Source organism: Drosophila nasuta, chromosome 3 (assembly GCF_023558535.2).
Source record: "Drosophila nasuta strain 15112-1781.00 chromosome 3, ASM2355853v1, whole genome shotgun sequence".
Lineage (NCBI taxonomy): Eukaryota > Metazoa > Arthropoda > Insecta > Diptera > Drosophilidae > Drosophila > Drosophila nasuta.
Window position 1 is genome coordinate 37462785 of NC_083457.1, and position 24344 is coordinate 37487128.

A 24344-nucleotide genomic window follows, 5' to 3' on the forward strand; every position below is an offset into this window, starting at 1 on the left:
AATTTGTATGCGCCATTATTATGTGGTTTACTCGCCTGGAATGGCCCGTGTCCATGTCCATGTCCATGCAATTACCCAGCCGAATGTAAGACTGCCTCCGAACCAGGCAATCCTTATGCATTTCACGCTACATTCGCCCGCGAATAAAATACAAAAGTTTATGCATTTTCTTTGCTCGGTATCAATACGACAAGCGGATATGATGAGCTGTCGCGATTTAATCGTATGAGTGTTTGACTTGTTGCTGTTAATGTAACAGTTGAGCTGAAATATTCAATCTTCTCAGTAATATATAAGGAATTTATTGCTGTGATATTTTATTATCTAAGATAAGATTTATAAGCTGAATCGACACTTTTATAGAAAGTCATCCAATAATAATGAGAGAAACTAAATAAGTTTCGTTATCTGTGCTTTTCTGCGAATCTTCCAAAATTTCTTTCTATTTTCTCGAAATGTTTTATAATACTGGCAGTATTTATGATAAATTGAAGATAAATTTTGGATCTCTTAGAAAACTCTTTTATGACCATTCGCTCAAACTTTGTACTCATATTCTTCATATAGTACTATATTTCAAACACATTGTTAAATATTGGTTTATACCTGGGTATATACCCGGTGTATCACAGTCAAATACAGTCGATTATAATATTTATTATTACTTCTTTTCTTTGCAGCATAAACAGCAAGCAGCACATCCTTCCTTCTGAAGCTAAAGTTGTATGTTATTAAAGATTGCGAAATCGAAATCATACCTATGTAAATGTAAATGTTGTGTTGTTAACGGGCATCATCAACAAGAACGGCAAAGTTGAGAGATTGAAAATGCAAATTGCAGGCAGGAACTGGCTGACTAACTGACTGACAGGAAGCAACAGCGAACGGCAACAGCGAGAAGGCAAAAACTAATTTTGTGGCTGGAAAAACAAGCAATCAAGTGCATGCAGGTTGTGAGTTTTGTCAGTCCCGCTGTTTGACTGTTGCACGCTGCGTATGCGTAATAAGCGGCAGCACGTATACGACGCGTGGTACGCATAGCGCATAGAGCATTGAGCGGAGGGCGACAGCGAGGATGGCAGTCGACCATTAAAGTGGCGGAAATGACACAGACGAAATGTATCGGTGCAAAACTTGGTTCTGTGCGCGCAGCAACAACAACAACTATGTCGATGTCGCCCTAAATGAGCCAGGGCCAACACCAACACCAGCAACAGCGACAGGAACAGCAACAGGAGCAACAACAAACACTAATAGCTGCAGTAACAGTAATAGCGTCAATAGAGCTCGTAACAAACCCAATAGCCAGCAGCTCCAACAGCATTTGGGCAACGCCAGATCCACGCCCACTCTCGACGACACACCGCATGCAGCGGGAGTAACGGGTGCTGGAGGTGGTGGAGCTGCTCATGTGGTCACCTTTCTAGAGGATGCAGCGGGTGGCAGTGGCAGCAATGGCGGCGTAACGAGCAGCCGCATCGTAACCACCGCCGAACTGCATCAGGCTCACATGCTGGAGCACCACTCCAATTTGGATGCCATCGAGCAGTCCGACGATTTCATTTACGGCCTCGGTGCCGGTCTTTCGCTCTGCGACGACAGTCTGCCATCGGCCAAGAATTGCTACAGACTTGTAATGCTTGGGTAGGTAACTTTGAGTACTTTGCACTGTGTGTGGATGAAATTAATTCAAGTTTCTGCTGGACGCGGCACATTTTCATCTCTTTCTATGGGTTGGGGGCGAACAGTTCTTCACGTGCTGGCAAATCGTCGATTGTGGCACGTTTCCTGGGCAATCGGTTTGAGGAGGCCTATACGCCAACTATTGAGGAGTTTCATCGCAAATTGTACCGCATACGAAATGAGGTCTTTCAATTGGATATTTTGGATACTTCAGGCTATCATCCGTTTCCCGCAATGCGTCGTTTGTCATTTCTAACGGGTGAGTTGGGTGTGCGAGATACGCGCGTGTGTGTGTGCGACATGTGTGTCTGTGTGTGCTTGGATGTGTGTTAACCGCAATCATATCAAGCGCACGTTTCATCACTTAAGCTGCCGAGTGCCTGGCGCTATTTAATGTGCTATAAATTATCATAAGAATCAGTCGCAGCTGAAGGAGTCTCTTGTAGTCATTTACTCTTACAAGCACACACGCACACATACGTCGCAGCTAGTTGCCACTTTGGGACATAATAAATAAGCAATAAATTTGCATTATCTAAATCGGTTAAGGATAAATATTTGATTTGATTTGACTGCTACAATTTATTGCATCCACAGGCGATCTATTCATATTGGTCTTCAGCATGGACTCACGCGAGTCCTTCGAGGAGGTCGTACGTCTACGCGAGAACATATTGGAAACCAAATGGGCTGCCCTCAATCCTGGCTCTGGTTTCAAAAAGAAAAGTCTCCCAAAGATACCCATGATACTGGCGGGCAACAAATGCGATCGCGAATTCAAGTGAGTGACGATAATTGAATTGATTAATTCATGTAAAATAATCCTTCTAATCTCTGCTTAGAACTGTGCAAGTGGATGAGGTTATGGGCTACATTGCGGGCCAGGATAATTGCTGTACATTTGTGGAGTGCTCGGCACGTCAGAATTATCGCATCGATGATTTGTTTTACGCTTTATTCATGGTCTCAAACTTGCCCCTGGAGATGACACCGAATCACCATCGGCGTCTTGTCTCTGTGTTCGGCAACCCTTCGCCACTGCCACCGCATGGTTCGGCAGTTGGTGGTAGCAAAAAGAACGCACTCTCCATCAAGCGGCGCTTCAGCGATGCCTGCGGCGTGGTCACGCCAAATGCACGACGTCCCAGCATTCGCACCGACCTTAATCTAATGCGCTCCAAGACGATGGCCCTCAATGATGGTGGCGAAAGCGGAGTTCGTAACACATCTCGCTGGAATCGCTGTGCCATCATGTAAACCGATCTGATCCATCTGACGTCCATGTGATAGTAGATAGAGCAGCAGTCATAGTCTCTGAGTCAGCAAAGAAATAATTGAAAGCGATAGAGAGATAGAGAGAGAGAGAGAGAGAGAGAGAGAGAGAGAGAGATTTTAATTTTAAACGCAGCGTTTGGGTGATTTCGATATGTAATGTAAATACTTGAATATTTATTGTGGTTAGCCTAAGCCAAGTTAAAATAATAATTATTATTATGCATTTTGCATTTCTCGCATTGTTATTAAACTATCAGCAAACAAAGCGTACAATTTGTAGAAAATTATAAATAATTCACTTGAATCACGCACACACACACTCACACACAGACAGATACACAAAGTTCCCGTCCCCAGTTGGATTTGCTATTCTTCCTCCCCCGAGAATACAAAATAACTTTGATTCCCCAGAAAATGACCCAAATTCTATTATATTCCATTTACAAATAAATATATTTCGATTGTTGTATTTTTTGATACTCGAATGGCACATACTCTATGATTAATTGATGCACCCAAATAAAAAACAAAACATAAAAAAGTAAATGAAATGAAAACAAGACATAAAATGAAAACCAAAAAGCAGGCGACAATAATGTTATGACGTACTTGGAATTGGTACTTGTTATTCGATTTGATTCGATTCACTTTGATTCGATTCGATTCAGTTTAAGATTTATATGGAATTTGAATCAAATTATATGATATGATATGATGATAGCTAATTTTATTGTTATTGTTGATTGTTGTTGATGTTACCAACTATATTTCTGTTCTTCACACTTCTTCACGTCACATATCACAGCCAAAGACATCCCACAAACAAAAACGATAAAAAGTAAACCAAAAAATACAAACACCGAATCTGTAACTGAAACCGAAACCAAATCGATTGCCCTAAAGGGTCCAATGGAACACTAACTTGTACACCGATCTAAACTAAATCTATGCTATAGTTCAATACAAATACAAAAACAAATAAATATATATATATATATATACATATATACTTAGTACACAAACATATACACATACACATCTAGCGTTAAACCGAATTTATGTGTAGTAAATTCGAGTTTCAATTTACCCCTAAGCAACAGCAACAATTTTCGCGAATTAATTACAAGCAAAACTAAATATAAAATGTACTATTATTATGGATAAAGGAGTTAAACAAAGACCAAATTATTATTACTATATACAACCAAAAATATACCAACATATTATATATACATATATACATAATCTATATATTACTACTATACCTAAAATACTGAAAAACAAAATGCGTTAACAAAAACAAAAAGTTATTTGAATTTCAGAAGAAAAAAAAACAAATGAATTCATATTCATTCCAAGAAGTGCAAATATTTACAATTTTCAATGAGGGACGAGACCCGCAAATTGTGGTTAATATAATTATTAATGACAACAATTAGTAACAATTATGGGTAACGGCTCGAGATTTGCATAGTATAAAATTTACATTTTAATGCTTTGGATTTGCATTGTTTATTACATTTAAATAAAATAACATAAAATTCCAGAACAAAATCAAATGACATTTTTATTAGGGCACTGAACTTTTAGCTTTGGGAATGCCGAGAGCTTTAAGTAGTGTAGCTGAAATTCGATTTCGAAAGGACTTTTGGTCTGGAATCAACAACAGAAATGCAAACCTCAAAGCGCTCGAATTGTTTAATTCGAAAGCTTTTAATATCTTAAGAAAGCTGAGTGGCAGCCAGAGCTTTACATTTCGTAGGTAACGCTTCCAGAAAGCACGAACAAAGCTCGCTGCGGTTCAACTTTTAAATTTGAAAGCTTCGCACATTCACCGACAAGTGACAAACATCTAATCAGGCAAAGATTTACTCTGAATGTCGTGGAAAATGTTGAGCATGTAATGACTTCCGTTGATCACACACATGGCGTATACTTTATATTGCTGTAGAAATGCAACCCGTTAATTCAATTGCATTTGAACACTCCACAGCAAAGTTAGCAAATTACACGGAAAATTAATGCTAGTCCGATGCGACAACATGAACAAAGCTAATTGCTAAAAGCTTACAACAGCTGGGCCGAAAGCCGGGGCTAAAGCCATGGCTAAAAAAGGGGCGAGGCCCGTGCACGTGCTGGGCAATGGCAATGCATTTACAGGCAATTTAACAGCTGCGGGTGAGGGAGGGGAAGTGAAGGCCGGTTGGCTGGTTCGCTGAACGCTTAAAAGTGCCGTCAATTTTAATTGTTTGTCCGATCGCAGACAGGGGCTATTAATAGGCTTATGGTTTATATGATATACTGAGCTGGAGCCGTGTGGCTTTGGGCATTAGCTGCTGCTGGCTTATGCACGTGCCGGCAGCAACTAGCCTAACCCAACCCAGTGTAGCTTTGCCTCTACCACTCCTGCCCCATAGTCGACACTCGATAATCAGTGCGGTTGACGTTGCGCGAGGTGCAATTTGCATGTGCAACGTTATCGCTGGCCATGTTACCATCGCTGCTGCAGTTATTAGCCTCCACAGCCACAGGCAGATAGGACATCGGACATCGGACAATGGCACGACGAACAGTGCGCATTGGACACATGGAAATGCATTAAGCAAATGCCAATTACGTTCCCGAAAATAGATTTAGTCGCAAAGCCAAATCATAATACAAATTCTGCAGCTGTTAAATATTATATTGATTGCAACAATAACTATTTATATACCTTTTGCCATATGCACATGTGAAGGATTACAATCCATTGTTTAATGTCAGCAATTAATAAGAGTCTACAAGCACTTAGATCATCTGACATTTATAAAATAACAATTAATTTAATTGACCACTAAGTCTTAAAATATGTACGTAAGTCCCTACGGCATTTATTATATGGCATGTATTGGTAATTAATATAGACGTATATTATGTAATATTGATCGAAGCTTAACTTAATGATATGAAACTATGGGCTAAAACCTAAAGTACAAATTAAAGGAATAATAAAAATAATGTTAACATATGAAACGCGAACAGTAGTCAAAATATTGAAAACTTGACTTTTATTAACAACAAATATTTGAATATGATTTAGTTTATTTATTATTAGATGTTTAAGCATTTTTAATTTATAATTACTTACCAGAATATTTAATGTAGATTACATTATATAGTAAAAAATAGTAGACAAAAACATCGATGCAAAAAGGTCGTCTTGTTAGTTTAGGAATTGCCAAGTTATTGCTTTATTTTATTATTATTTTATTGGGATTACATTTAAATATTTGATGGCTTTAAAAATATAATCCTCTGGTTGTCTGTATATTACAAAAATTTAATTTTTCAACGTAGTTTTATTTAAGTATAAATATTTTTGATGTAGTTTTAGTCTGACAATATAGCATAATCGTGCTTGACTAGCTATGAGAATAATTATTATAAATAGAGAAGTTTTCGAAATAAATCAAAATGATTATGCTTCGTGTATATCGCCGCGTTAAATTGCAAAAGCTTTGCTGGCATATTTAAGGGGTTTGAGTTGGAATGTTGAAACTGAAATCGGTATTGCTGCTTAGTTTGCCAGCTGGTAAATATTTGTTGAGCAGGGGCGGCAACAAAATTGTAAAGTTATTCGCACGTTTTGCTGGCAGACTTTACTTAGCTGCTAGCTAGCTGGCGCGCTGCATGCTTCTGCTTACAGTGCCAACTATAACTACTCGCCTAAGTCAACGACAGCCCACGCAAAAAACTTTGTGAGTAAACAGAGCAACAGCAACAGCAAAAGCAACAACAACGGCAATGGCAACAGCGTCTTTAAGTCTGCAACACCTGTGCAGGTCGCTTACAGTTGATGTTGCTACAACTATGACTATGACTACACGTTCTATAGTTGTTTTTGTTGTTGTTGTTTTTGTTGTTGCTGACGCTATCGTCAGCGTATTTGCTTATTGTGTTTGTAAACATTGCTAACAACTTGAGTAATGCCGGCGACAACGCACCTTGCTTCTCCCCGTCTCCTCCTGCCTGGCTTCTCCTCCATTCTGCTCATTTCCCAATTCAATCCCAGCTCCGTAAGTGTTGCAGTTTCTCTGTTACTTTTACTTTTACAATTGCTAATAGAGGGCGACGAGAGCGTGTGTGTGCGAATGTGTGCGCTTATATGTGTGGAGGTGTAGTGTGTGAGCGCGGAAATACAATATATTCCGTTGGTTGCGAACCTTTAGCCTCACTCCCTTGACTTTTAGCCCCTGTAACGGCGCCTACAGCAACGTGTATTGAATTCGGCCTAAAAGTTTACTAAGTTTAAGTCAAGGTTGACGTTGCTGCAAGTAGCTCCTAAAAGTATGCACTTGTTAGTCTGTCGAGTTGAGCTTAAAGCAGCGCTGTAAGCAGCTGATAAGCCGAGCAGTGCTGTAAAACTGCTGATAAGCTTGAAGTGCATCGGTTGCACTGGAAAGCTCAGCTTTGACATCTGCGCCAGCTGCATCAGCTTGAGCGCGGCCAACTTAGTGAAAGCCGGTTCCGGTTTGGTCATTTTTCTAATGACCGGCTGCGTACATAGACGCGTAATTATTGAAGATTTAAATCGGAAGGCATCGAGCGCTATTGGGAAATTTTTTATTGTCTTTGCTATTATTTGGTAAGAGAGAAGTTTTATAGTGTCATAGGAGGACTCCGTGTAATTAAAATTTTGTTCGCAGGATTGGTTTTGCTGCCTTCAAGGCCTTGTTTCTCGCTTCGCAGCATACCGCCAGTTTGCTTCGGCCAAGTGCCGCAGCTTATCCAGCGGAGCACCCCTGCAGGCCATTCTCGGCCAGCGGAGCACCTCTCCGGCCCTCACGGCCAGCGGAGCACCCCTGCACAGGCTCTCTCGGCCAGCGGAGCACCTCTCCGGCCCTCACGGCCAGCGGAGCACCCCTGCACCGGCCCTCTCGGCCAGCGGAGCACCTCTCCGGCCCTCACGGCCAGCGGAGCACCCCTGCACCGGCCCTCTCGGCCAGCGGAGCACCTCTCCGGCCCTCACGGCCAGCGGAGCACCCCTGCACCGGCCCTCTCGGCCAGCGGAGCGCCTCTACAGGCCACTGCCTGGCCAGCGAAGCGCCTTTAGGTGCCAACTTTAACTCTCATCTCATCTTTACTTCCCTGAACATCAGCGACTAGATCGCTTGTACAAATATAGTGTGCGTGTGTGTTAAAGTGAATTTATGAGAAATTAAAACCAAATCTGAAAAGTTTAAAATGATGCGCTACATTGTATAAAACAAAAAAAATAGTGAAACAATATGATAGAGTAAAAGCTCAACAGTGTAGCGCCGCTCAGCACAAGTTAAAATGAAACATGTTGAGAAAAATTTAGTATAGCAAAAATCGCAAAAATTGCACAGAAATTTTAAAAATTAAAATAATTAAATTTAATTTAATTTAGTTAAAATTGTTTAAAGAAATGAATACGATAAAAAGTTAAAAGTTGAAAAATTATTTAAAAATTGAAAGTGCATTTGTTCACAAAAAATATTTAAAATTTCAAATTAATATTAAAGCGCTACTGCAATTGCAGAATTTCAAATTGCACAGAGAAAATAAAAGTTAAAAGTTAAGTTAAAAGTTAAAAGAAAAAAATGATTTAAAAATCAAAAGAAATTAGAGCAGCTGTTTTGTTGATATAAAAAGAATAAAAAGTTAAAATTAGAACATGTATTGTGCCACATTCAATTCAAAATAAAAGCGCTAAAATATTGTAAAACAACAAATAAAAAAAAAATTGAAGCGCTACAAGAATTAAACAAAACAAATGTACAAATATAAATGAAATAGTTGAAATTAAATAAGAAATTGTAGAGCCATGAGAATTTAGAATTTAAAACAATTGTTGAATGTGAAGTGCACAAGTTACAAAAAAATTAAAAATATAAAACAAAACAGCTAAAAGCTTAGAAGGCAAAATGCCTAAACGAAAATTATTATATTAAATTAAATTAAACAAATAAGTTATGAAAATCAGTGCCAAGTTATGAAATATCAAAATTAAGACAAAAATTAAAACGTATGCAAATTATATTGAATAACTAGTACCAGTTTCGCGTAGGTACAATATGAAGTGTTTCGGTGAAAGTTGTATTTTTTTATTTAATTTAGCACTGTTCCAGCACACCTTCGTCGGAGATCGATCGCCGCCGCAGGAGTTCTGTTGGTGAGTTTTTTTTATTGCGAAACACACACTTTATATAGTACTTTCACCTCGATTTACATTGTACAAACACGAAATATAAATTTATAGAAAAGCATACGAAAAAATTCAAACTATTAAATATTATAAAAAAATGTTTGAAGATAAATTACAAAAATAGATCAAAGTTTAAAATTTGGTACATGAAATAATACAAGGCACTGAAATTAAAATACATTATATATTTAAAAGAAACTTTAAAAGAAATATTGCAACTATCCTCTTGTAGTATTATTGATCATTTTGTACTATTTTTATTTATAATGCCATATTGTTTAATATCTCTCATTAATTAAATATTGTATACCATGAAATAATTTACTTTTTATTTAGCCGAAACAAGCCAGCGACACCACTGTCGCAGGGTTAAAAGGGATCACCAGAGCCATGCTCTGATGCTGTGATCATAGGTTGGGAGGGACTTCATCACTTAACAGCTGTGATGGTCTGCCTCAATTCTCGCTCTCTCTTTCTCTCTCTGTCTGTCTCTCTCTCTCTTGTTCTCTCTTTGTTTTTTTTCTATTTTTTTGAGACATTTTTGGATCTTCCTTCTCTTTCCGGCTAGTTTTCTAGCAATCCCTTCTTCGTCGCAGCACGCTCAATTTCTGATCTTAAATTAATAATAATGAGCAGCGAAGGAAGGGTTATTGGCATAAGCAAGACCACCACCCCCAAAGCCGACGAGCTAGAGCCGGACTCTAAAGCGTGCCCCGCAAATGCCGATAGCCCTGTCGCCTTGTGCTTCTTCTCGTTGCACGTTACAGTTATAATTAATTATTATTAATTAAGAAAAGTGGCGCCCAACGTGTAGGGCCTTAGTGAGTACAGTAAATACTCATTAAGACTCTCGGTTAAATTCAAATATCGTACTCTAAAATCTTTTTATCTTCTTTTCATTCATTTTCTTTTTCATTCATTTCTTTTCAAAAATTCGACTTTATCTCAAATTTGTTATGGATTACAAGAAGGAATACACAATCAGTTCCTTTTGGCCAAAAAGAAAAAGTTGGATTGGAATTTTCCCCTTTTAATTTTTTGTATTTGCCAATGATGAAGTATATATTTTTATGAGGAATACAAATAAATTCAACCACGGTTGGTTATTTGGCCCATTTAAATTGGTTTTCATCATTGGTGAAGCAGGCCGAAAAGGAAAAGTTGTGTAGGAATTTTCCCTTGTAATTCTTGTACTGGCCAATGATGAAGTTATATTTTTATGAGGAATACAAATAAATTCAACCACGGTTGGTTATTTGGCCCATTTAAATTGGTTTTCATCATTGGTGAAGCAGGCCGAAAAGGAAAAGTTGTGTAGGAATTTTCCCTTGTAATTTTGTACTTGCCAATAATGGAGTATTTATTTTTATGAGGAAATACAAAATAATTCAACTACGGTAGATTATTTTGGCCCATTTAAATTAATTTTCAGTATTGGTGAAACAGCACAAATTTTGATGTTCTTCATGTCAGTCGAATGGAATGTGTAAATATTTTGTTTAGAAAATTTTGCAACCTCGAATGACTGAAGAATATCCAAAATTGAATTCTTCTTCTTTCGAATTTTCGTTTCTAATTATTGAATTTGCCAATAATGCGGAATTTATTTGTATGAGGAAATACAAATAAATTCAACTACGGTTGGTTATTTGGCCCGTTTAATTTATTCCTCATTATTGGTGAAACGGTTCAAATTTTAATGTTCTTTATGTCAGACGGCTTGGAATATGTAGACATTTTAATTGGAAAATGCTACAACCACGAATGACTGAGGAATACCTAAATTTGAAATTCTTCTTCTTAGGAATTAGGCTTCTCTGATTTGCTGGAATACAACAAAAGTATTGTAAACTGCTTTGTTGTCCGTAAATCAGGTCTAATTTTGATGGAAAATACATTTAATACACTATTTCTATTTCTTTTTTTTTTTGAGAATTTTGGTAGTGAATGAAATTACCCTACGATATGTGGTTGTCAGGCTTTGTTATCGGCTAAAAATATTTATGAATTATTTCTTTATATCTCTACGTTATTTTTGGTTCCTTTGAATAGTACCATTTTTGTATTTTTTTTAATTTTTATTATTTATTTATTTATTATTTTTTTGTTTATATACATTGTTCGTTGGTTAGTAAATTTTTGGTTTTTTCTTCTGTTGATAATTTTCGATTAAGATCGACTCTGGAAACATTTATTAGCTCTATAGTTTGTTTCGTTCCCTTTGAAAAATGAGTGTTGCTCGATCGCCGAACAAGGGAGCAATGGGCTTGCCTATCGCTTCATGTCCTTTATGCAAAAAGGAAATTAAGTCCGTTGCAGAGGCGTATAGAACCGCATGTAACCACGAGTTTCACAAAAAGTGCATAGAATTGCATTTTAAAACGAAGGACAAATGCCCAGTTTGTCAAGTGCAATCCAGGCCAGTTGAGCCATCGAATACTCAAGGGTTGCAAACTCGCTCACAGTCTAAAAGCCGTCAGGCAGAAGAGCGGAGTAGCGATTCAGTGACGGATGACGTTGCTAGCACATCGCAAATGAGATCGAACATACGCGTAAGTGATTCAGAGAATCCTGAATCCGTGAATGCTCTTTCCTTGCTCGCTATGGAGAGAAGATTGCTCACTACTCTCTCGAGAGGATGGCCGAACTAATTCAGAGTTCGGTCGTAGATAGTGTGCAAAGGTTGATCGCGACTCCAGCAAATAGCGATGCTAGAACCAGCACACCTCCAACAGGGCAGAGAATAGAAAGTAGGCCTGAGTATGTCAGAGAGCAAAACTTCAATGCTGACTCTGCAAGGATCAATTCTGGCACTCCAATGTCGCATGTATCCGACCTATTAAATAGGCCAGACAAGGTAGTGCAAGTATTAAATGGTTGGAAAATGAAATTCTCTGGAACAGGAGTATCCGTTGACAATTTTATATATAGAGCAGAGGCACTCACACATCAGACCTTAGGCGGGAATTTTGTTGTTCTATGTAAGCATGCTAGCGTACTTTTCGAAGGCAAGGCCCTCGAATTCTATTGGCGTTACCACAAAAGCGTCTATGATGTGAAATGGGAAGAATTGTGCGCAGCCTTGCGATCACAGTTCAAAATCGCACGAGACGATTGTGACATAGAGGAGCTTATTAGGAACAGAAAACAGAAACCGAATGAGTCGTTTGACAGTTTTTACGAAGGTTTATCTGTGTTAATAGATCAGTTAGAAGTGCCGTGGTCTACTCTGAAGGTCGTTCGCGTCCTTAAAAACAATTTAAGGCCTGAAATACGGCATGAGCTGTTAAATGTAGACGTAAAACTGTGTCAGATTTGAGGGAGATATGCCGTCGACGCGAAACCTTTTGGACGATGTCCAAAAGTCTCACGGCTACGTAAAAGGACACCATTTAGACGTGAAGTCGCAGAGTTTGTAGATTGTCAAACTCAGAGTATTGAGTCAGAATGCGAAAGCGAGTTAGACATAGAAGCTCTATCCTTGGTATGTTGGAATTGCCGTAAGGAAGGACACCGATACCAGGATTGCGTATCAGACCGAAGAGTCTTTTGTTATGGCTGTGGAGCAGCTAACACGTACAAGCCGAGTTGTGGCAAGTGCTCAAAAAACTCCAAGCCCGGCACATCGAAGTCAGCGTACAAACCGAAGACTTCGAGTGCCTCAAGAAGCCAAGCGACAATGACAGACGAGTGACGGAAGTCTCACAACTTCCACCATACACATTACCAAATGTGAAAATTTTACCGGACTTACAGAACGATGTCAGTTTATTACTACATCAAAAAATACCAATATTGAAAGAGAAAACCGTTCTTACAAATGATTTTTCACCAGATTTTACGAAATCCAAAACTCGAAGCACAAAGCGCATTAAATCGTTTTGGCAGCAGGTCAAAAAGTGTGTGCTAGGGTTAGAACACATAGGCACACTCTCACCTGGATCTAGCGATCCTCGACCATTTTTGTCCGTTCGAATTCTCAATCGCACTGTGTACGGTCTGCTAGATTCAGGGGCTTCAATAAGTTGTTGCGGAGGAGCGCTAGCAAAAGAAATTATTGAGAATAAAATCGCATTTAAAGAAATTAAGAAAAGCGCAACCACTGCCGATGGAAGACTTCAGCAAGTTGTAGGGCGGATGAAAGTTAAGGGAGAGTACGCTAATCTTGAAAAACTCTTAGAAGTTTATATTGTTCCATCCCTGAAACAAGACCTGTATTTGGGTATTGATTTCTGGAAGCTTTACGATCTTCTTCCGAAAAATCTAGAAGTAGCCAGTGTCGAAGATTTTAACACCAAAGTTGAAGATGAGGACCAACATGAATTATCGAGCAGTGACAGGGCCAAGCTAGCTCTTGTGATAGAGTGTTTTCCTTCATTTGCTCGAAAGGGATTAGGGAAGACGAATTTAATTTCGCATTCTATAGATGTGGGCGGCGCTAAGCCTATTAAGCAGCGACATTTCCCAGTCTCGCCTGCTGTAGAAAAGGCGATGTATGCTGAAATAGACAGGATGCTGGATCTGGGAGTGATAGAAGAGTCAGAAAGCGCCTGGTCTTCTCCAATCGTTATGGTAACAAAACCAGGCAAAGTGCGAATCTGTTTAGACTGCCGTAAAGTAAACAGCTTCACGGAGAAAGATGCGTATCCACTTCCTCAAATTAACGGCATTTTGAGTAGACTACCTAAAGCTGAGTACATCACCAGCTTAGATTTAAAGGATGCGTATTGGCAAGTGCCTCTCGAGGTTCAAGCCCGAGATAAAACGGCTTTCACTGTCCCTGGTAGGCCGTTATATCAATTTAGGGTTATGCCTTTTGATTGTGTAACGCGACTAGCACTATGTCGCGATTGATGGACAAGGTAGTACCGGCCCATCTTAGAAATGAAGTATTTGTATATTTAGACGATTTGCTTATAGTCTCATCTAGCTTCAATGGCCATTTGGAGGTGTTGAGAGAGATAGCTCTCCACATTGAGCGTGCAGGTCTGACAATCAACATTGGCAAAAGTCATTTCTGCATGCGCCGTGTGCGCTATTTGGGCCACATAATCGGAGACGGTGGAATTAAGACTGACCCAGAGAAAGTCAGAGCCATAAAAGATTTTCCACTTCCGAAAACATTACGAGGTTTGCGAAGCTTCATGGGTTTGTGCGGTTGGTATCGCAAGTTCGTTCCGAATTTTGCCTCGTTAGCTTCACCTTTAACCGATTTAATGACCACTAAACGAAGATTTAGTATGACACCGGAAGCTTGTACAGCATTCGACGTGTTGAAATCACGCCTTAGTGAAGCTCCCGTGCTATGCAGCCCTGATTTTACTAAGCCATTCGCAATACACTGCGACGCAAGTAAATCTGGCGTTGGGGCAGTATTAGTTCAATTGAGTGAGAACGGAGATGAACGTCCAGTGGCTTTCATTTCGAAAAAACTCAACAAAGCTCAACGCAATTACACTGTCACCGAGCAAGAGTGTTTAGCAGCGATTGTAGCACTGAAGAATTTTCGTGCTTACGTGGAAGGTCACGAGTTCACCATTGTGACTGATCATGCTTCGTTAAAATGGCTGATGTCCAACCATGATTTAAATTCACGTCTAGCTCGTTGGGCATTATCGTTACAAAGGTATCGTTTTAAGATAGAACATCGGAAAGGCACAATGAATGTGGTACCAGATTCTCTGTCGAGAGTGAATGAAGATGGCGTGGCTGCCATAGACTTACGACAGGGTTTAATTGTGGATTTAGACTCGCCACATTTCAAGTCTCAAGAGTACTTGGAGTTGCTCGATAGCGTAAAAGCTAATAGTACAAATTTTCCGGATTTAAAAGTTGATAGTGGCTACGTGTATCGTAAGGCTGAGCATTTGACAGGAGAGCAGATACACGACGAGTATGCCTGGAAACTCTGGATACCAAAAGAATTGGTCCCTGAAATTCTTTTCCAGTCACATGACAGTCCTTTGTGCTCACATGGGGGTATCCACAAAACCATCGAAAGAGTGAGGAGATATTATTTCTGGCCTGGTCTCGTTTCTGATGTTAAAGCTTACATCAACGCTTGTGAAGTTTGTAAAACTACGAAAGCACCAAATCATGCTCTGAGACCTCCTTTGGGTAAAGCTCCTGAAAGTCAGCGGTTTTTCCAACGCCTTTTATTGACTTTCTTGGACCGTATCCCCGATCAAGGAGTGGAAATATTGGAATATTTATAGTACTCGACCATTTCTCAAAATATGTTTTCCTTAAGCCAGTAAAAAAAATAAACGCGGCTCTCGTAATTAAATATCTGGAAGGAGAATTATTCATGACTTTCGGCGTTCCAGAAACTATTGTCTCTGACAATGGATCGCAGTTTCGCTCTGAGGCGTTTCAAAAGCTCTTGAAACAGTATGGAGTAAATCAAATGTTCACCGCTGTTCATTCCCTCAAGCGAATGCATCTGAACGAGTTAATCGCTCGGTAATTTCGGGAATAAGAGCTTACTTGCGTCCAGATCAGAAGGATTGGGACGAAAGCTTAAGCAAAATATGCTGTGCTTTGAGATCGTCCGTGCATTCGAGCATCGGTACTTCTCCATATTACATGGCTTTCGGCCAGCACATGATTACGTCGGGGTCAACATATGCATTGCTTAGAAAGCTAAACATGCTGGATGATCGATCATTAGTATTTAATCGACAGGACTCTTTTGATTTGATCCGTAAGAATGCATGTAAGCTGATGCAACTTAAGCATGATGTGAACGAGAAACGTTACAATTTGCGGTCAAGAATAATAACTTTCGCGCCAGGACAAGAAGTGTTCCGTCGAAATTTCAAGCAAAGTTGCTTCCAGACTGGTTATAATGCAAAGTTTGGTCCCGCATTTCTAAAGGCGCGAGTTCGTAGAAAACTCGGCAATTCGAATTATGAGCTCGAAGATTTACAAGGCCATTTGCTAGGCAATTATCATGTCAAGGACATTCGACAATGATGTTGCTTCCGGCGGTATCAGTCTAGGGTATCTATTGAAAGGAAATACCCTAGTCTGATTGTAGCTGGGGGGTTTTGTAACGGCGCCTACAGCAACGTGTATTGAATTCGGCCTAAAAGTTTACTAAGTTTAAGTCAAGGTTGACGTTGCTGCAAGTAGCTCCTAAAAGTATGCACTTGTTAGTCTGTCGAGTTGAGCTTAAAGCAGCGCTGTAAGCAGCTGATAAGCCGAGCAGTGCTGTAAAACTGCTGATAAGCTTGAAGTGCATCGGTTGCACTGGAAAGCTCAGCTTTGACATCTGCGCCAGCTGCATCAGCTTGAGCGCGGCCAACTTAGTGAAAGCCGGTTCCGGTTTGGTCATTTTTCTAATGACCGGCTGCGTACATAGACGCGTAATTATTGAAGATTTAAATCGGAAGGCATCGAGCGCTATTGGGAAATTTTTATTGTCTTTGCTATTATTTGGTAAGAGAGAAGTTTTATAGTGTCATAGGAGGACTCCGTGTAATTAAAATTTTGTTCGCAGGATTGGTTTTGCTGCCTTCAAGGCCTTGTTTCTCGCTTCGCAGCATACCGCCAGTTTGCTTCGGCCAAGTGCCGCAGCTTATCCAGCGGAGCACCCCTGCAGGCCATTCTCGGCCAGCGGAGCACCTCTCCGGCCCTCACGGCCAGCGGAGCACCCCTGCACAGGCCCTCTCGGCCAGCGGAGCACCTCTCCGGCCCTCACGGCCAGCGGAGCACCCTGCACCGGCCCTCTCGGCCAGCGGAGCACCTCTCCGGCCCTCACGGCCAGCGGAGCACCCCTGCACCGGCCCTCTCGGCCAGCGGAGCACCTCTCCGGCCCTCACGGCCAGCGGAGCACCCCTGCACCGGCCCTCTCGGCCAGCGGAGCGCCTCTACAGGCCACTGCCTGGCCAGCGAAGCGCCTTTAGGTGCCAACTTTAACTCTCATCTCATCTTTACTTTCCTGAACATCAGCGACTAGATCGCTTGTACAAATATAGTGTGCGTGTGTGTTAAAGTGAATTTATGAGAAATTAAAACCAAATCTGAAAAGTTTAAAATGATGCGCTACATTGTATAAAACAAAAAAAATAGTGAAACAATATGATAGAGTAAAAGCTCAACAGTGTAGCGCCGCTCAGCACAAGTTAAAATGAAACATGTTGAGAAAAATTTAGTATAGCAAAAATCGCAAAAATTGCACAGAAATTTTAAAAATTAAAATAATTAAATTTAATTTAATTTAGTTAAAATTGTTTAAAGAAATGAATACGATAAAAAGTTAAAAGTTGAAAAATTATTTAAAAATTGAAAGTGCATTTGTTCACAAAAAATATTTAAAATTTCAAATTAATATTAAAGCGCTACTGCAATTGCAGAATTTCAAATTGCACAGAGAAAATAAAAGTTAAAAGTTAAGTTAAAAAGTTAAAAGAAAAAAAATGATTTAAAAATCAAAAGAAATTAGAGCAGCTGTTTTGTTGATATAAAAAGAATAAAAAGTTAAAATTAGAACATGTATTGTGCCACATTCAATTCAAAATAAAAGCGCTAAAATATTGTAAAACAACAAATTAAAAAAAATTGAAGCGCTACAAGAATTAAACAAAACAAATGTACAAATATAAATGAAATAGTTGAAATTAAATAAGAAATTGTAGAGCCATGAGAATTTAGAATTTAAAACAATTGTTGAATGTGAAGTGCACAAGTTACAAAAAAATTAAAAATATAAAACAAAACAGCTAAAAGCTTAGAAGGCAAAATGCCTAAACGAAAATTATTATATTAAATTAAATTAAACAAATAAGTTATGAAAATCAGTGCCAAGTTATGAAATATCAAAATTAAGACAAAAATTAAAACGTATGCAAATTATATTGAATAACTAGTACCAGTTTCGCGTAGGTACAATATGAAGTGTTTCGGTGAAAGTTGTATTTTTTTATTTAATTTAGCACTGTTCCAACACACCTTCGTCGGAGATCGATCGCCGCCGCAGGAGTTCTGTTGGTGAGTTTTTTTTATTGCGAAACACACACTTTATATAGTACTTTCACCTCGATTTACATTGTACAAACACGAAATATAAATTTATAGAAAAGCATACGAAAAAATTCAAACTATTAAATATTATAAAAAAATGTTTGAAGATAAATTACAAAAATAGATCAAAGTTTAAAATTTGGTACATGAAATAATACAAGGCACTGAAATTAAAATACATTATATATTTAAAAGAAACTTTAAAAGAAATATTGCAACTATCCTCTTGTAGTATTATTGATCATTTTGTACTATTTTTATTTATAATGCCATATTGTTTAATATCTCTCATTAATTAAATATTGTATACCATGAAATAATTTACTTTTTATTTAGCCGAAACAAGCCAGCGACACCACTGTCGCAGGGTTAAAAGGGATCACCAGAGCCATGCTCTGATGCTGTGATCATAGGTTGGGAGGGGACTTCATCACTTAACAGCTGTGATGGTCTGCCTCAATTCTCGCTCTCTCTTTCTCTCTCTGTCTGTCTCTCTCTCTCTTGTTCTCTCTTTGTTGTTTTTTTTCTATTTTTTTTGAGACATTTTTGGATCTTCCTTCTCTTTCCGGCTAGTTTTCTAGCAATCCCTTCTTCGTCGCAGCACGCTCAATTTCTGATCTTAAATTAATAATAATGAGCAGCGAAGGAAGGGTTATTGGCATAAGCAAGACCACCACCCCCAAAGCCGACGAGCTAGAGCCGGACTCTAAAGCGTGCCCCGCAAATGCCGATAGCCCTGTCGCCTTGTGCTTCTTCTCGTTGCACGTTACACCCCGCTACTGCCAGCAAGTTGTAAGTGCTCAAGTTTTTCAATTAAAAGTTGCTACCTTTTTGTGTTACTGCGGCGGCATAACATAAATACGCATGTGAGTTTCCATTTGAATGTGTATGTGTAAACATACATGTGTGTGCATTGAACGTGTGTGTTTGTGACACGCGTGCAGCCTTGGCTTTTCGCTTAAAATATCAATAAACCACATGGTAAATAGCTCAGCTCAGCTCACATTGCAATCGACGACATGAGGGGAACATGAGAAGCAGCTCAAAAAAACAACAAAAAAGGAAAAAAACAAAAACAATACTCGTAGCAATGCCAACGACAGGTGTTGAAGTCCAGGGCATTATAAATTCATACAAAAATACCAAAACGTCAAACAAATTGCAAGTTTTCAGTTGCATTTCCGCAAAACGTAACTGAAATAATACGTTACTGCTTGCCATTACCATATACCGTATAGCTTATACCTTATATGTATACCTTATGCCTTACCTTAGCTTTCTGCACATTGCTTTCTTTTTTTTTTTGCTTTTGCCTGCTCCTGTTGCCCGACAGCGAAGCTGAAGCCGATTCCGTGGTCGTGGCGGAGAATTTTGCCATCACCGCAACGCCGCAAAGTATGCAACAAAAGCCATGCTATCGAATGGCCCGCTGAAGCCCGACAAATTGAAGGTAGGCCAGTAGCAGGCAGCTACATAGCTTTGTAGCACCAACAACAACAACTGCAAAGTCTTCGTCTTGCTGCCAATGCTTGCTCCTGCTTGCTGCGCTGTGCTATGCTATGCATGGATGTATGTGTGCATGTATAAGCAAATGTGTCTGCTCACATGACAAGTTGAAATGTTGACGGCTCACTGATGGTGTGTCTGTGTGTGTGTGAGCGAATAAGTGAGTTTTTGCCACAGCGCAAAGGGGTATATAACATGCTAGGCTGTAACTTTTCGAATATTACTGAATTATTAACAATGTATAAATGTGAAATATTTATGCGAAATATTTCCCAAATAATTTCACTTGATTTGATTGCAATGGTGCTGCTTTTTTTCTTTCGATTGTAGGGTATCTACCAAGCCAGTAACAATTTCTCGGCTCGGTTGGTCTGAGAGTGCATGTTTGAATGATTTTGTGGCGTTGTGCCGTTGAAAAATCATACAAAGTTATGCAAATTCTGATGTGGCTGTCGCCGATGACGTTTGCCGTTACCGTTGCCCCTGGTGCATCGGTTTCTGCGGTTTGGCATGCATAATTGTTGGTTTTTAGTTACACGTTAGGCTCTGGAGCCGCAGACGCGCAAGTCGGTTATTAAAATGAAATACGGCTGCGCCTTGCAGCAAAATAGCATTTCAAATTCTAATGTTGACTATGCGGACTACCTGCCTGCAGGAGTTTAGGTATTACAAGTGCCACATTCAATGTATTTTAATCAAAATCACAACAGACACACACAGCTAACATAGAAACAAAAAAGAGACACACACACTCACACACGCACACGCCCTCACACACAATAGAACAATAATCATTTCTCAGGCATTTCTTTAGCTATTTACATTTGCTTTGCTTTCCTACTCCTAGTTCTTTGGGCTCTCCGCTTGTCTGGCTGTCTGCCTATCTGGCAGCCTGGCAGTCCGCCTGTCTGATGTTTAGCTGGGGGCTATGGCTATCATCAAAAAACAATTCTGCGCATAGCGTCCGCAAAATAATGGACGTTAGGCCTCGCTTGATAAGCTAAATGATAAATTGTTTTTATTCGTGACATATGTATGCATGTGTGTGGCCCTCACATGCGAAAGAAAGGCACAAGCACACACTTGGAAACATACACACACTCACACTGAGTCTCGTACTTCTCTCGGAAAATACGAGAAGAAACTTCTTTAGGATGCCAAATGCGTAGCGTAACTTATGTGTGGTTTGGCGAACAACTTTTGTTTTGCTCCCAATAAAAAGAGAAGAACGAGACCAGCAAAATGAAAAGAAATACAGAAGACGAAAACAAGCAGAGAAACTTGTAAACGCGCCTGGGTACAAAAGTGGAATCTAATAAGCTCACGGCTAAACGTGTTATGATGAATGACATTGTCAGGCGCACTCGGAATTTAAAAAGTTTTTGCCGAGTGCCCGCAAATGGCAAATGGTAAATGCCAACTGGCAACCGACAACCGGCAACTGGCAAGTGGCAAGTCTTATAATTGAAAAGTGAAAATGCAATCGTCTCGCAGCAACAAAATTTAGTTACAAACAGTTTTCATAATAAGTTTGTCTTTTGCGCGGAGTTGTGCTTTTTGCGTAATGACAAAAGGTCGATTCAGATTTACCGCTGCCATGGCATCGTTTTATTTTATTTTTTCTGCGTCGTGGGTCTGTTTGGTTTTGATGAAAGAGCAAAGTGTTTGCGGCTGCGGTGGCGGTGGCAGTGGCCTCATGGCCTCCAGACTTTCGAAGCCTTCGAAGCTAATCAACTAATAAAAAAATTTCGTATTCATTCATTAAATTAAAATTTCATTCAGCTTATCTGGTTTGATTGCTCTGGGCCTAAGTGGCTGACTTCGACTTCGACTCTGACTTCGACACTGACTGACTGTGTATGTTTGGCGCCCACAATCGCAGCCACAATTTGAATCCCTATCGCAAAACCCAATCCCAATCCCCATTCCCAAAAAGAGAGTCCCAGCCCCAATCACAAACGTAATCGCAATTGTTGGCTTTTCCTGGTCCGTCGGCTTGTTTATTTGTTTATTTGTTGTCCTTTTGTCGATTGTCAGTCTGTTTTTGGCTACCTTAAAACAGTATTTTTGTATCTGTATCTATTGCATTGCTCGCATCTGTATCTGTATATGTATCTGTATCTATACTGTATCTGTAACTGAATTTGTAACGGTATCGTTTTCAGGCTCTGAGTATCATTTGTTGCGACCACACCGCATCCGCAGATGCCACCAAAAACTATACTGTGTTGCCTGCCATTGAAATTCATAAAGCATCAGTGCGGTGGGCGGAGGCGGGGCATACGCTGCGGATACGCTATTTTATTACGCTTTCTCTCTTTGAAATCATTTGGTTTAATTCAAGTGAAAAATTATTTAAATTGGTAATCAAACGTGTGCACACAGACACGAAATATATACCGAAACAGTAACAGTTGTGAATTTGAGTTGAAGGAAAAGAAGAATTGTTTTGTTTTTCTGATTGTGTCTAGTGCGGAATTTCAAAATGGAAATGAAAATTGATTTAAAATTAAATAAAAAATATTGATCAAAGTAATTCCCAAATATAGATTGCTTTGTTTGGAGGGATACCTTGGCAGCAGCATAATTTAATACATTATTTATGGTCCGTGAGAGATAAGTAAAGAGAGATGTTGAGCGATTCTATGTTGACTATTTGTTCAGCAGCACGGATGAAATAAAATAAAAACAGAATCATACAACTTGTTGGTGGCTTTGATAATTTAATTTTTATTTCATATTATTTATCATATTTCTGGTAGTATTATCTTCAGTGTTTTTTTTTTTTCTTTTTTTATTTTGTTTTCCATTTGTTTATGTTCTTTCGACTTAGGACTAGAGGGCTTTAAGTATTCATTTTGATTTCACTAAATGTAGTTATTTGCATCATTCAAATTTATGTTTGTGTATGTATTTTATATACTTATAAGCTAAGTTATATAGCTTCTTTTTTCTTGTGTTCTCGATTTCACTGATGTTCATCCGATTCGATCTTGTTTTGGATTAAAATGATAAGCTTAGTTAGTTAATTCAATTACAATTAATTACATTACAAACTTGTATGTGGAAATGCATTGGTTAAATGCAAAAAGAAATGACATACATACATGGGAATATGTATGTGCATATATGTAAGTATAACTAACTATAATGTTTTGCAAGTACTTGTGTGGAAGTACTTGGTAATTGGAGTTGACCGAATGAATGCATCTTCATTCGAATTCGTTTCGTATTCGTACTAGAATTACAATAAATTACAATACGTGTTAATATTATTGCATTTTCGCATTATTTGCCGTTAATACTATAATTAAGTTTTTGCGCTCATATAAAAAAGATGTTTTACACGTCTAACAACGAGTATTTCAATGTAGAAAATCTGACTACATAGGAGATATGAGATATACAGATATGGGAGCATAGAAAATTGGCATAAAACATAATGCACATTGGAGTTGTCAGATTGTGTGGATGCGAGATAGTTAAAAACGGGGTTTTGGTATCATAGAGGAGTGGGGGGAAAGTTTTGTGGCTTAAAATGTTTGTGTTTGTGGTTGGTTGTTCTTGTTTTGCTTTTATTATTATTGTTATTGTTACGAGTATCTTAAACATTTACACATTTAGAAGTCTTTGACAAATACATTTATACACGCATACGTATACGTAATGTATGATATCTTTTTCGCGTCGATCATTTCTCGGCTCTGCACCTAGTACATACAATGGGAGATAGGAGTCTAATTTGGCCAGTAAGTATGATGTCAGAAGAAGGATTGCTTGCTTTCTCAGTTTCCAGTTTTTATTTTAGTATTTTTCATTTTATGTTTTTTTTTGGTTCGCTTGGCCTCTCAATATTGATAGTATTCTTGTTGTTGTTGTTGTTGTTTTTGTTTTCTTATCGAGACTAACCTAAAAGGGCCTTCGCCTTCGCTGTGACTAAATTACAAAATTAGCTTACTTTATTGGCTATAACTACGAATACAAAAAGTTCATTTTGTTGTTGCCTGTCTGCTGAACATAAGAATATTACAAATTACAAGTTATAAATTACAAATGACATAATACAAATTATAGAATACAAATAATATTTATAAGTATGTGTATATATTATCATCCTATATATATATATATATTATCCATAAGTATTTATGAGTATGTTATGTACTCGTATTTCACTATGCAATTGTTAATCCGTCCCAATCGTCGCATCGCTTACTTGAGTATTTTTTGGTTTTAGTTTGGAATTCGCTGATTATATGCATGGCCATGATTTACGTTTACATTTAATGTAATGTTCGCTCCGTGTATGTGTATGTGTAAGTATGTATATGTGTGTATGGGTGGCGGTATACTTTTGCGAGTGAGTGTTTATGAGACTGTGTCGGTTGTAATGATATTGGTATTGGTATTGTTGGTATTTATATTACGAGCATTCTCGTCACAGTTTCAGTTTCAGTTACCGCTACTGCTTCCTGTTGTTCCCCCCGTTGCCCCTCGCCGCTGCTCATCTTACAGCAGTAAATTGTCTAAATATTCGCCATACTCCTCGGCCGTGCTGAACTCCAGCTCGCTGTGCCGACTGCGACTGTGACTGTGACTATGTGGACTGTAATGAGGAAAGTTCGTTTTGAACGGTGCGTGGTGTGCA

General features: G+C 38.9%; 4 protein-coding genes across 6 annotated transcripts in view; 3 read left to right on the top strand and 1 right to left on the bottom strand.

Annotated features, from left to right (window-relative positions):
* Positions 1 to 3937, top strand: part of LOC132791864 (GTP-binding protein Rhes) — a 45613-nt gene extending 41676 nt beyond the window's left edge. For all 3 annotated transcript variants that reach the window (XM_060800965.1, XM_060800966.1, XM_060800964.1), the window contains 4 exons: positions 681 to 1644; positions 1749 to 1942; positions 2281 to 2464; positions 2526 to 3937. In XM_060800965.1, coding sequence (XP_060656948.1) covers positions 1118 to 1644; positions 1749 to 1942; positions 2281 to 2464; positions 2526 to 2940 — 1320 coding nt within the window. In that variant the 5' untranslated portion in view covers positions 681 to 1117 and the 3' untranslated portion in view covers positions 2941 to 3937. The remainder of the gene's footprint in view (positions 1 to 680; positions 1645 to 1748; positions 1943 to 2280; positions 2465 to 2525) is intronic.
* A 3398-nt stretch (positions 3938 to 7335) lies between these two features.
* LOC132790078 (182 kDa tankyrase-1-binding protein-like) lies at positions 7336 to 8452 on the top strand. The gene is made up of 2 exons (XM_060798511.1): positions 7336 to 7582; positions 7644 to 8452. Exons 1-2 carry the CDS (start codon positions 7485 to 7487, stop codon positions 8101 to 8103), a joined length of 558 nt encoding a protein of 185 aa, XP_060654494.1. The 5' UTR covers positions 7336 to 7484; the 3' UTR covers positions 8104 to 8452.
* A 7889-nt stretch (positions 8453 to 16341) lies between these two features.
* On the top strand, positions 16342 to 18478 carry LOC132792166 (uncharacterized protein Rv2082-like). The gene is made up of 2 exons (XM_060801418.1): positions 16342 to 16606; positions 16668 to 18478. The coding sequence occupies exons 1-2, from the start codon at positions 16510 to 16512 to the stop codon at positions 17084 to 17086; spliced, it is 516 nt and encodes a 171-aa protein (XP_060657401.1). The 5' UTR covers positions 16342 to 16509; the 3' UTR covers positions 17087 to 18478.
* Positions 18479 to 23506: 5028 nt separating this feature from the next.
* The window catches only part of LOC132788948 (collagen alpha-1(XVIII) chain), a 56419-nt gene continuing 55581 nt past the window's right edge, over positions 23507 to 24344 (bottom strand). Inside the window, 1 exon segment of the mRNA XM_060796642.1 lies at positions 23507 to 24302. Within this exon segment, the coding sequence (XP_060652625.1) occupies positions 24206 to 24302 (97 nt within the window). The 3' untranslated portion in view covers positions 23507 to 24205.

Bases quoted from the DNA above. Each gene is read 5' to 3' on its own strand.
- LOC132792166 (XM_060801418.1), top strand. From the start codon at position 16,510: ATGACCGGCTGCGTACATAGACGCGTAATTATTGAAGATTTAAATCGG. The intron at 16,607-16,667 runs GTAAGAGAGAAG...TTTTGTTCGCAG, and splicing joins ATTGTCTTTGCTATTATTTG to GATTGGTTTTGCTGCCTTCA.
- LOC132790078 (XM_060798511.1), top strand. From the start codon at position 7,485: ATGACCGGCTGCGTACATAGACGCGTAATTATTGAAGATTTAAATCGG. The intron at 7,583-7,643 runs GTAAGAGAGAAG...TTTTGTTCGCAG, and splicing joins ATTGTCTTTGCTATTATTTG to GATTGGTTTTGCTGCCTTCA.